The sequence below is a fragment of the Pelmatolapia mariae genome, linkage group LG7 (assembly GCF_036321145.2).
Source record: "Pelmatolapia mariae isolate MD_Pm_ZW linkage group LG7, Pm_UMD_F_2, whole genome shotgun sequence".
NCBI lineage: Eukaryota > Metazoa > Chordata > Actinopteri > Cichliformes > Cichlidae > Pelmatolapia > Pelmatolapia mariae.
The window spans coordinates 24,109,477-24,121,948 of record NC_086233.1 but is presented as its reverse complement, the minus strand read 5'-3'; the positions used below and the strand labels follow the sequence as shown (position 1 = coordinate 24,121,948).

Here is a 12,472-nt window from a genome sequence, read left to right as displayed (position 1 = left end):
AAATATTTCAAAATACATTAAAAAAAAACCCTGAAAAGCCTCTTGTCTTAAGTCGTGGTTATTAAAATGTGTTCAGAACTTGTGACGATTCATGTCATAAATCATGACGCACTACATAAGCTGCCTTTTTACGGTATCGGTATTGGTAACACCGACACCGGCCCTGTATTTACTTGGTATCAACACCGAGATTTGCAGTATCGCATACCACCAGTTATCAAGTGTGCACTTGCAGTCTCATCCACTTTGCTTTTTATTCACCACCACTCACCTGCACTGCCCCAGTACTAAACAAGCCCACGCCTGCAGGGAGCCGCGTCGCCCCCAGTGAACTGCCTGGCGCACTAAAGCCCTCCTACCCGGTAGCCAGATAGGTTTGGCTTTAACGCGGAAGTTTCAGTTCCGCTCAGTCCAGTTGTTCAAAACTGAGAAGGGACTAAACACACTGCTGCTCCTCTCTCACCACCAAACCCGGCTCCACACAGCAAGGTGAGTTCTGCGCGGCACATCTCGCCAGTTTTCTTAGTAACAATTCAGAGAAGTTACGCTCGCTATTTTACAGCTTCATGTTTCCGTTACAAAGCATTTCCAAGAAGGATAACAGTATTTAAATTTTCAGTCCTGCAAACGGAGTTACGCATTTGTTTTACCCAGTTTGCGTGAGAGCGGTTTCAAGCAGGCTAAAAGTCCATGTGGAAATATTCACCATTATAGTAAACGTGTGCTTTATTGTGTCTGAGAGCTGCTAAGAGACTTTTGGTTCGGCTTCATTTCGCTTCTCTTACCTCCTTCAGAGGGGACACATGGGTGCAAACAACCATAGCTGTTACTACTAGTGCACTCATCGCGCACTGTGAGGCAGCACGCTAAATTAAAAGGGTGCATTTTGAAAAGCAGGCTAGAATGTTGCATGGTTGATAAGAAGTATTTTTTAATTTTGACATTGTCATTTATTTATGCAAAATGCAATCATTTGAGTATGAACAATTTCATGTGATCACCATTGCCTGGGTATGACAATGCAAACATACTCCACTTAAGTGAGTCAACATATCTTGCAGTAACTGCACAGGACAAGCGTTTGACGTGCAGACCGTTTAAAGTTTCGTTCTTCAGACCGCGTTACCTAGAGATCACATGTAGGAAACCGGACTTGACACAGCTGTAGTTTGACATGCTGGGAAAGCAATTTGTGAATGCTATTTGCATTCAATGTGTGTGATTCGTAACTGAGAAGGCTTTCCTACCGTGAATGGAATTTTCATTTTGAGTTTTTTATTTTGAGGCCTGTGCCATGTTTTTTTTTTTCTTCTTTTTAAATCTTGCTACAAGCAGGAACTGATGTTCTGAGTTACATATAGGTCTAAATGTAAGTCAAAGTGTGATTTGACACAGGTTTTGTGAGGCCACGTGTGCAGTAACATACAAGTTTTACTGTTTAATGTAAATCCAGGAACATTTGAGTTCAGACTGTGTGGTTAAGATCCAGGAAGTTAAATGAGTACATTCAAATGCCTGAGCCGATAACTTGATAGCGTAATTGTGCTGAAATGTTTATCAGAAGAAAGCAGCATTGTGATAGGAACTTGAACGATTTAAAAAAGGCTCAAATTTGTCCCCTAACCAGTTTAGAGAAGGTTTGACGTTAGTCTTGTTAATACTTTCTCATGCCCAACTCAATTGCTTTTCTATGAAGACATTAAAAGGTGTGTCTGCTCATGTCTATGCATGATATCACTGCAGATTGCAAAACAAGCAGCAACATGAGATGAGCGTAATGTTTGTTCTCTCCATATTAGGTAATGTGTGACTTGAGTCAGCGTGAACCAATTTTGTAGTATTTTTGCTTTCTTGAGACTCCTGAAAACTCATACTGAAAGAATAAGTTAAACAACTGAGAAACTTCAGGCCTGCGTGTGTGCATGTGTGTTGCCAAGACGTCATTTTCTGGGTCAAAGATCTTCCCGTAGCACAAACGGTATTTGTTTGTTGTGTCCTGTCACTATCCATAAAATGATTTCTTTGTCAGCGTTGGAGGTTCAGCGAAGTGAACTCAAGTGGGATAGTAAACAAAGCTTCTGGCAGTGTCAAAGGTGTGGTCGAGTTCCTTATTTTGAGGTTAGGAAGTTAGACGCTTTCATGTTCTTGTTTTTGGAGCTCTGTTGGTTTGTGTAGCTCTGTTGTGTTACAATAAATTGTTAAAGAATAAGACAAACATTTGTATTTGTGCTGAAAGAATGATTTATTAAAATATTTATATCAAATATGTTTCTCATGTAACGCTGTACTTTGACGAGCTGAATTGGGTGAATGCAGTTTATGGACTTTATATTTAGGAAGGGATTTTTCATTTTAGCCAAAAATACACTTCCTGGCTCACAACTCAGCCTTAGGTCACCCTGAGCAGGCAGACAGCTGTTTTCAATCAGTTTGAGTCTTAATATAGACTTGCATATTTTTCCTGTTGATTAGTTTGGTGTGATAATATTATTATTATGTTCTACAAATAACAGAGCTATGGCCACATACCCAAAAAGTATGTGTATATATATATTGGTAGTAAAACTCAATTCACGTACCCTTAATTTCTCACAGTTGCCACTACAGCAATGACTACGAGTGTGTTTTAATAAGTTCACCAAGTTGACAGTCAATGTTTTTCATTGTCATATAAAAATGTAGCCTAATGTTTTGTAAAAACACAACCCAGTCATATATTTTAGAAGAAAAATTACATTTAGAACGGCGTTAAAAGAGGTTAAAATGCCAGTTTTTCTTTCAAGTCACCCTGTTAACCTCATGGAGGTTTTGTGACAGCTTGCCTTACCTGTCCTAAATACTGCATACTACTGCTGTGTGTGTGCTTTGTGCTATCCAGGTGTTCACCTTCTCCATATCACTTTCACACATGATTTTTAGGCTCCCCCCTCCCAACAGTCTTTTGTGTCCTCTTCTTTTAAGGGTTCGTTCCCCTCTGGGCGTGATGATGAGATGATGTGCGCAGGCCAACACTCTGATCTGATTTATGTCTCATACAACTAACCAGGTGACGGGTTCTAACAGGTGCTGCTTTATCCCTTAGGGAACTTGTAATGGTAGCATGAATTATGACACCAAAAAGGCATAGCTCTGGGATGACAAGGCATTATTATTCATGAAATACCCATTGGGAAAAAATGCAAAAAATGTGTGAATATTTTTTTAATGCTCCTTTTTCACGCCAGGCAATGAAATTGTACACGGTACGAGTTTCGTTCTCTGATGTGTTTCAGCTGCCAGGTTATGTCCTTACAGGGAAATCTTCTCCACGAAAACCAGTAATAAAAGAGAAAGTTATTCAAGTACAAGGAATGCTTACGGATCTCGTGTCAGACCTTTAGTTAGTTAGAAAACCGTAGCTTTTTGGTTTTTAGATGTTTTTGAAGTTATTTGCTAAAAAATGTGCTTCCATATTTCATTTTCTTGTAATTAAAACATACAGTGTGTGACATATAATGGTTGTGGGTTAGCCTTTGATGCCATATTTTTGTGTCAGCCTGTTGGCTCGGGTAGAGATTAAATGTTTCTTACATGATTTGTGGTTTTTCAGACTTGACAGGCACAGTGACAGATTCACTGCCGTTGACAGAAGAGTCGCAGTGATTTTGTCTCTCGCTCACACACACGCATACACGCTAGAAAAGCATATTTTGTAAACATCCCAGTTTCCTCAATAATCAGTCTAATGAATTTTATGAAGCGCTAAATCGTAACATGTCACTGGATTTAACCTCAGTCTCACTTTCAATAAATGTTTGCCGCTTCAGTCTTTTAGGGGAAAAGGAATGCATGACAGGCAGGGCTTAAACCAGTGAAACTTAATAGTGCGTGAACTACATTACTTGCACCAAATAAGTTTTGCTCAAATAAGTCCTACTTTCTTACTAATTTCCATGTACATAATTCACATAAATAGCATATTTGGCCCAAAAGGTGATGTAGGTGGTGTCTCATTTAGCCAAAAAGGATGGCGGTGCAAAAAAGAAAATCAAACTGTTGCCAGTGAATTGAAGCTGATCTCTAACAAGTCTCTGGCAGTGCAGGGTATGCCTTTTCTTTACTCCCTTCACAGGCTTAGTACACTCTGTTTTTTTTTTTTTTTTTTTTTTTTTTTTAAGGAGAGGCCATTACTCATTCTGTTACACACCACACTTGGGATTAAAACAAGTTTTTAGCAAGATGTGAATGCAGATGGGGTATTTCATCTCTCATCTGTTGATCCTTACAGCCCTAAACCCCAGGAATGAAAAATTTGACCAGTCTTTCTATTAGAAAAAGAGTGGTGCATTTATCAAAATGCTTCTTTGTTGGATCATGTGTAGAGGAAAGTGTGATTATAATATAACATAATAGCCCCAAAGTGAAGCTTCAGAATATTGATTTGAGATTGATATGTGTTGTTCTGTTTCTAGGTACATCATGAACACCAACTACAATGTCTCCCTGGATGGCCCCGCCCCTTGGGGCTTCAGACTGCAGGGAGGGAAGGACTTCTGTCTGCCCCTCACCATCTCACGGGTGAGTGGGACACACACACACACACACACAAGTTATGCACGCTTCACTTCATGACAGTCACTTCAGAGGAATGCTGGTCATTCCTATTATGCCATTTGCCTTGTCACTGACAAAAGTGCGTGTGTCATTTGTCTCGTATGTGACACTCAGTGCTGCATTTAGACACTTTTGTTAACACTTCATGCCCCTGTCACTCTATCTCCCCTGACCTTTACATGCGTCACAGCAAGGCCATGCCTATTGTGAAAATAATGTGACGTGACATTATTTTCACAACATTTGTCAATTAGAAAAAGTCCCTTGAACCTCACGTGGTTGCTCTGGAAAGATTTGGGGGACGCGGCGTATAGGTGTTAATGGCTGATGAGCGATAGTGCTAAGTGTGCTGACCTTTGCTGACCGTGTGCTGTGGAAGCATAAGAACCTGTCTTCAAATGTCTTAACTGAGTGAAACTCTACAAAGCCACAATGGATCTGTAATAACTATTTAGGACTCGAAGTCACATAAATTCAGAAGTTGAGTGGCCGTATTCTTTCAAGTCCTGAGCTGGCTGATGGATCGCCCGCTGTTTAAAAAGTATGATTGTTTATGAGGTCTGGGCCTCAGCCTACACACAGACATACTGTTTAGGTACACAGTGTGAGAGGATTGTGTGCAAATTGCTGTGGTTGCTGCAAAAATTAAAGGAAGCCTTCAGTGCAGCTCACTGTTTGCAAAGTCAGAATCTATTTCTTCCCAAGGACATCTGAGTTGTCTTTATTATAGTAGCCTTTCCTGTTGTAAAGTAGGATTATAAGAAGGCAACTTGTCCTCTGTGTTTTGAGTGCAGCTGTGCTTCTGTGGGCAGTATCATTTAGTTCCCACTATATCCTGTTTTGAAACTGTAATCTCAACTCTATGACAAAGGTCAGTCACTTTGTTTATTTGTTAGTGGCAGGATCAGTTACAGAACTTTGAATATCATGTGAGGAGAGAAATGACTTTTCTTCTGTGTTTGACAATGTAACTCTGAGAGCATTTAAAAGGCCAGCATAGCTTCCCCGTCTATTTTTAGGTTTTGCAGCTATGATAATAGCGGCATGCAGGACATAACGGCGTGGTTGTCAGCAAACCTTCTTGTCATCGCATCTTATAGTACAAAACGCATTCACACAAAAGCATTTTTCTGTCTATCCAGATCACTTTGAGCACCTATATACTTTATGACAATTCGAAATTGACTTTATAAGTCTGCACAGCTATATATGCCCTCATATATAGCTATAGCTGCTGTATAAGAAACAAAGTCATACAGGTGAGCTTTGGTAGGGGGAAAAAAAGGTCAACAGAAGCCCTCTGTTGAGTCATTTGTGGTGTGGAGCGTGCCATAGTACTGCTGAACCAGGAACCACAACTTTTAGTGTCATTCCTGTGACACATTTTTGTCCCACCACATGACCAGTGAATGGCTTAGATTCTTTTTTGTTATTGTTAAGGCACCAGGAATAAGCTTAATCCTTTTCTTTGATTATCTTAGTCAGAATCTTGTGGTCACAAATGGCACTGCCTATAAATGATTGTGTGTAGTAGAGCGGTATGCCATCTGTAAAATTGTCAGAGATATCAGCCACATCCAGTTTCCAGGTTAGTAAAGGTCACTGTTAAGTTGGTAGGCAGTACATATGTGGAAACATCTGCCAACAGTTTAATCATTGCTTCAGTTCCTTCATTAGATGAGTGATGAGAAAATTGCGTTGACCTTGAGCTTATTTTAAGGTTCATTACAGATCCACAATGTTAAACAGACTTAATTTGGAGTAAGACTTACTTTGTTGACATCACATTAAAGCGTGCATGTATTTTTGCTTAAATGGATGAGATTGCTGTGGAATAATGATGTAATCACTTTACATATGTTTACCATATGCACGTAATTCAAAGATTATACAAAGAAAATGAGGGTGGTCACAAGAACACAGCAGCCTGTTGTTCTGATGCCTTTTTTAAATTTTGGTCTTTGAAGGAGTGTTGAAAAGATATATGCTCTGCATGAACATTTTCTATTTTTAAAAAAAAGGCAGGATTGATGTGCGCCTCAGATGTGTTAGAAAAATTTGAGTGAGTGGATATGTAATTGTTTACGTAACCTTCCAACAAGGCTGCACATTGTGAAGAGTGGATCACTTAATACTGTACGGCTGATTTATGGAGCAGGGATCCAATTGTGCATATTACTTGTGTGCGTGTCTCTGTTTCTCCATCCATGGCAGTCTGTGTTTGTTCACTTTTTAGGCATGTCTTCACAGGCTGACAGAAGAAAAGTGCAATTATATCATTACAGTCTAAATGTGTTGAGTCACCACTCATTGCTTTATTCTTTGCTTCCAAGGACCCAGACTTTCTTGTAATTTTTTTTCAAAGTAGTCTTGATCAGTAGTTCTTCAGGCTTTCTGAAGGTTTTTCAAAGGTTTCCTTTGGACATTGGCTGCTTTTTCACCCATTTTCAGTTCAGCCCTTGTATCTAAACATTTTTAGAGGAATATTTGGAGTTTTTTCCCCATTTGTTGAACCACTTAACACTGACCTATGGAGTGAGGAGTGAATTAATCTTGTGTCTACATGTAACAGACAACTTGGCAGTGCATTTTAAATTGTATCTTTGGGTACTTTATTGCTAGCATCCAGTTACAAAAAGGCAAGATCATCGGTGTATATACGACGAGATCTGGAGAGAGGTACAACAGTTAGTGTCTACAGCCATCTGTAAAACACAGTGGAAGTACACATTTTGATCCACAGTGTAATACCATCTGGAAAACATTTGATTGGCAATGGCTTCATTCTTCAGCACGACAATGATCCCAAACACACTACCAGTGCAGTGAAAGCATACCTGGATAGACAAACACACAGTGGAACACTATCAGTCATTGACTGGCTTCCCCAGTGTGGGATCATCCTGACAGAGAACAGAACGTAAGGCAGCCAATATCCAAAGAAGAGCTTTGAATGTCCTTCAAGAAGCCTGGAGAACTATTCCTGAAGACTGCTTAAAGACATGACAAGAAAGCTTGACTAAGTGAGTTCAGGCTGTGTTGAAGAATATATGACTTTCAAGCTTATTAGAACAATCTCAAATTTTTGCCTCTTATTGTATATCCATGTATGTTTATGCGTGTTTCAATAAATTGCTGCACTTATTTCTCATTTTCCTAACAGAATATAAAAAACAGGAAGGGTGACTCAAGACTTTTGCACAGTACTGTAATTCTGTTATGCCTGTCTGCATCTATCATGCCTGCTTGCTTGGTCATTTGAGGGTCACCACAATGATTTTTTTCCCTTTCTTTTTCCTTTCTTTTCCCCCCTGACCCCTCACTTCCTCCTCTTGTTTTTCATGTTTTTTGTTATTGTTGTTTTAGTGGGTTGTGATGCTTTAAGGGAAAATAATAGAAACTCATTTTGGCCCTGTGTTTACTTTGAGCGTTTCCACCCCAGCCAAGAGTACGTGTATTGTCAAGCACCACCGGCATATCACATTTTTGTTTTTGTTATGGTAATGCTATTTTGACACTGAAAGAAGAAGAATCTGATGGCGTACTATATCTGGGCAAAAACATCAACAACACAGTAGGTACATTTTACAGTTCGCACATTCACGTTAGGGAGGGGAAGTTTTGTTATGGTATGATAATACTGTTCATGTATTAATAGAAAACTCCCCACCGAGTAATAAATGAACGTTCATGTTTTGAGTCTTCAGTAAGAAACTGTGAAACTATTGCTCTTTTTGCAAGTATTGTGAATATTTTTGGTTTCCAGCACCCTTCACTGCGCTCTCTAATTTAACTTTAAACATGTTCTTCACTCGCCAAACATTCCTCTTCACAAACATTTTTCTGAGCCACTTTAAAAATCCAGTGTTTCAAAGGCTAACCAAAACTGCAGTTTAACTGCATCATATTTGTCACACCTCTATAAAACATTGAAATGGTGAGGATAAGCTCCAGTGACAAAGAGCTGCTTAAAATGTTTTCTCTGGAATCAAAAGAAGAAACATTTCTCAACTAAAATGCAGGTGGTTCAGAAAAGACACTTATTTGAGGGTGTTGTATTATTTTTGGCCACATAAGGATCAACTTTAGATATTGTTCTCAAAATGTTCATGTGAACTTGTCATGGCAAATTTACAGCAACTGTTGAAATCCAAGTAACAGGAATTCTCCTGGTTGCATAGTATGCAACCAGGAGAATTGGTTTTTTTTTGTTATTGCTACACAGTATTTGAATCTTGTTAAGCTCTTTGGATAAAGGATATTCTTGCTGTCTGACTATAAGCCATAATTTATGGCTCAGCCCAGGCCCAGAAAACATAAAAGCAAGCATTTCAGGAAACCATTGAGACAGATAGCTTGTGGCCTTTGTTGCAAAGCACCAAACATTGTTTTGCATTTTTTCCTTGTATAAAATCTCTTGAGCTTTGTTACATAGAAACTAAAATGTAGAAAGCAGTTAAATCTACCCAATATCGCTCAGTTTCATGATGAATACATGAACATAAATGCTACAAAGTACTTTTAACATTATGTGCTATATGCTGTTGGGTTTTCTGTCAGTCCTATTCTAGTGAATGTGAAATCTCTACAATGCCTTGGGGGAATTTCTTCATATTTGGAACTAGTTTCTTCTTGAACTTGAAGTTAAATCAGAATTTTGCAGTCAAACCATTTTTCTTGGCCGTCCTTGAAACTTTTATACACTAAAATGCTGAACAGTAAACTGGTAACATTTTAAAAAGTCCAAGCTTAACTTGCACTGTGGTATCATAGCTCATGCAAAACCACATTTCCTGCCATTACTCAATGTTATGATTCAGCAACAGAAAAGCAGATTGTTACCATATTTCACATTTATTTGGATACTTAATGGGTGACACGAGTCTATGGTCCCCACATATATACATATAACTGCAAGGTCTTAATTCTGGTTTAAACAGTCTTTCAATATGTGCCGGCTCTTGAAGATGCGTTCAGGTTACATATGGGTTTGTTGGAAACGTTATTTGTAGTATGTGTTTGATCTCTCTGGTGTCTGTCTTGAGTTGTATTGCGAGCATCTGCTTCCAGTCTCCCTAACGTTACATGGCAAAGCTATAAAGGATAACTAAGCTGTCACTTGATTTTGATTTAGATCACTCACACTTTTTTGGATAAAGTATATTTAAAAGTAAATCTACTTCTTTGATTTGACTTGCCAGTTTCCATGAACTAGAATAAGCACATATGCAATAAATGTATTGAAATGTTAGGTGACTACACAATTTTAATTTTATTTTTTATTTTTTTGCCAATTCTGCCATTAATGCGTTAATGTAGCAGAGCAGTAGGTAAAAACTGAAAATTACCGTGCCACTGAGTTCAATAAAAGTATAAAAGTCCAAAAAATCCCCTTTTTATTAATTCATGTAAGAGTTGCACAAATTATAGATAAAGGTAGAAACGGGCACTTGGCTTAATCCTCACCATGTCTAAAAACCTTTTCATATCATCTGGCTCAGCAGTGTTAGTCAGCCGGGTTTGTTTTTGACCTGACTGGAGAGCATTCAGTATTCAGTGCAGGGTTGGTACTGCTTTGTGTGTTTTGTTTGCGTTGCCATGGTGATTTGACTAAGACCTCCTTGTAGGTCTGCTTGGCATCTCGTGCTTTCTAGCAGCCAGACTGATGCAGAGCGAGACCGGGGTCAAACCATGACAACCGCTTTCTACCTCTGTTCAAGTGCCCTTAATTGGGATGTTTGGCTTAAAGGAGAAAGAGTAGCTACAATGTGGTCCCCTCCCAATGTATGCTGCTTCTCCACTGATGCATACTCTTCCGCTTTACTGTTTGAACAGTTTGCGCAAGGTGTTGCAGGTGTGCCATCTTAAAGATGACGTCTTGACAATGAGCTGTACTGTACGTGCTAGTACAGCAGGTTGCTGCACACTGTGCTGTCAAATAGAAGAGACTGTGCGGTAAATATTTACCTTTTGATGAGCTTTAAAAGTTAATTTTTTATGTGGAATTGTTTTCTATCACTCCTATGGACTGTTAACCTTAGGGCTGTATTGTATTTTTGGCATTTTTTCAAATAAAATCTCAAACATGTATTTAGGCTCTTTAAGGTTTTCTATGTGGTGTTCCCAAATAGTAACGAATCTACAGAAGGAGGTTGACACACTGTATTATTTGCAGGAAAGAATAACACAGGAGTTTGAAAGCATGCTAGTCTAAGGCCACTTTAATAGTAAGTACCAGTGAGAGGAGGTCAGTTTGCTTTATCATGTGCGTTTGTGATGGTATAATTTTAGGTCTCTGTCTTTTCCATATAAGGTACTCTATCTTACACTATCCTATACAGACGTGACATTCATTTCGCAAGCCTGCCAGCTCTTACCACAAGACACTTCCTCCAACATGACTTCCCAGATGAAAAATGACCGCAACCTTCTTCCTTACTCCGTAATTTCCTTAAAGCCAGGAAACTAGACACTGACCAGCCAGGGGGATGATTGCTAACCCCATAAAATTGGAGTGTGATCTTAAATACGTTGTATTACCATAAACACACCCAGTTTATTCAATTTATTATTGACAGAAGAAGTGCCTTCCTCTTCTTCTAGGAAGAGTTTTGCCTGAACTTAAGAAAAAAAAAGTTGGTGTAACAATGAAATCATAAATCAGTGGTATAAAAATACAGCACTGAGTTTAGTAAAGAATCCAAGAGTATTAAGACATTTGGCACCAACAGACTCCAGAGAGGGAACGCATGTGTCATAAATTTAGCTGTAAAAACAGAATCTCTTTTTTTCCACCAAAATAAATCTTATAAATGTGTTTTCTTTGTCTTTGTTTGCATATCACTATATTAAGGATACATTCATAATTGAGTGCACATTTAATTGTTCACAATCTTTTAAAAGAAACTTTTTTCCCTTTTTTCTTTGTGTCTCTCTTTGATTATGGCTTTATAACAGATGAAGACACATGGAAGCAATGGACATTTTGGAAACAGTGTTACTTTTTCTTGACTTCTGTTCCACTTGTGAGGTTTCGTAGGTGTCCTTTTTTGGTTTTGGTTTGTTTGAATATTGAGTTCTTAAAATGCTTTTTGTACCAGGAATAAATTTGGCGATCCCTGCACAAATCTGCCATGTATTGGTGAATTTAACTGCAGGCAGGATGTAGTAGTGCTGGAGTTAATACATGTTTAGTTGTAGTGTGGAACAACCAGTTATTATCAGTAACTCCACAGCAGTAAAATCACCAGTATGGGAGGACCACTGTAGCGCCACAGTCACACCATTATGCGGCTGGAATCCCATTCATGTAAACAAAGTTGGAAAAAGATGTCATTAATTTGGAAAGCACCAAATTTTTCAGATGTTGATCAACACACCGCTCTCTGTTAGCCTTTTTACTCCAAGTTATGCTGTGTGAAACCCTTTTGGATGATTTTATAGCAACATTTGAAAAGAGGTTTTTGATTCCACACATTATGTAATATGGCCTGGATAATTGGATTTGGCATAACACTTTGCTAAAACATGTTGATCTTTTGAGAGAACTGGAGAAGCACAGCCAAAGTTCCTGTTCATTACTTATCTCCGCTCCATCACGAGTGTCTCAGGCCTCTCCATTTATATTTATAGACCACGCATGCCGGGGATTCTTACTGTAACGCCTATTTGTTTCGTGGCCACATGAGAAAGACGGTGTTTGAGTGAAGGTTATCTCTCTGCTCTCTACAGACTAAAGCCCATCCAACAACGCATTTCTTTTTCTCAGAATATTACAAGAGCCTGTTTCTTCTTGTCTTGAGGTGCTGCATTTCTGAGAGCTTTCCATGTAAAGAGCAGTAGCAATCGCATCCTTACAAGGAGAGAACTTCCGATCTTG

At 38.8% G+C, this 12,472-nt stretch overlaps 1 protein-coding gene across 2 annotated transcripts in view; it reads left to right on the top strand.

Moving 5' to 3' along the window:
- Positions 1-363: 363 nt before the first annotated feature.
- The window catches only part of pdlim5b (PDZ and LIM domain 5b), a 33,686-nt gene continuing 21,577 nt past the window's right edge, over positions 364-12,472 (top strand). The window contains exons 1-3 of one of the 2 annotated variants that reach the window (XM_063478531.1): positions 409-489; positions 2,962-3,046; positions 4,452-4,557. In XM_063478531.1, coding sequence (XP_063334601.1) covers positions 4,459-4,557 — 99 coding nt within the window. In that variant the 5' untranslated portion in view covers positions 409-489; positions 2,962-3,046; positions 4,452-4,458. Of the gene's footprint in view, positions 490-2,961; positions 3,047-4,451; positions 4,558-12,472 lie in introns of both variants that reach the window. The other variant, XM_063478530.1, reaches the window with a different exon arrangement.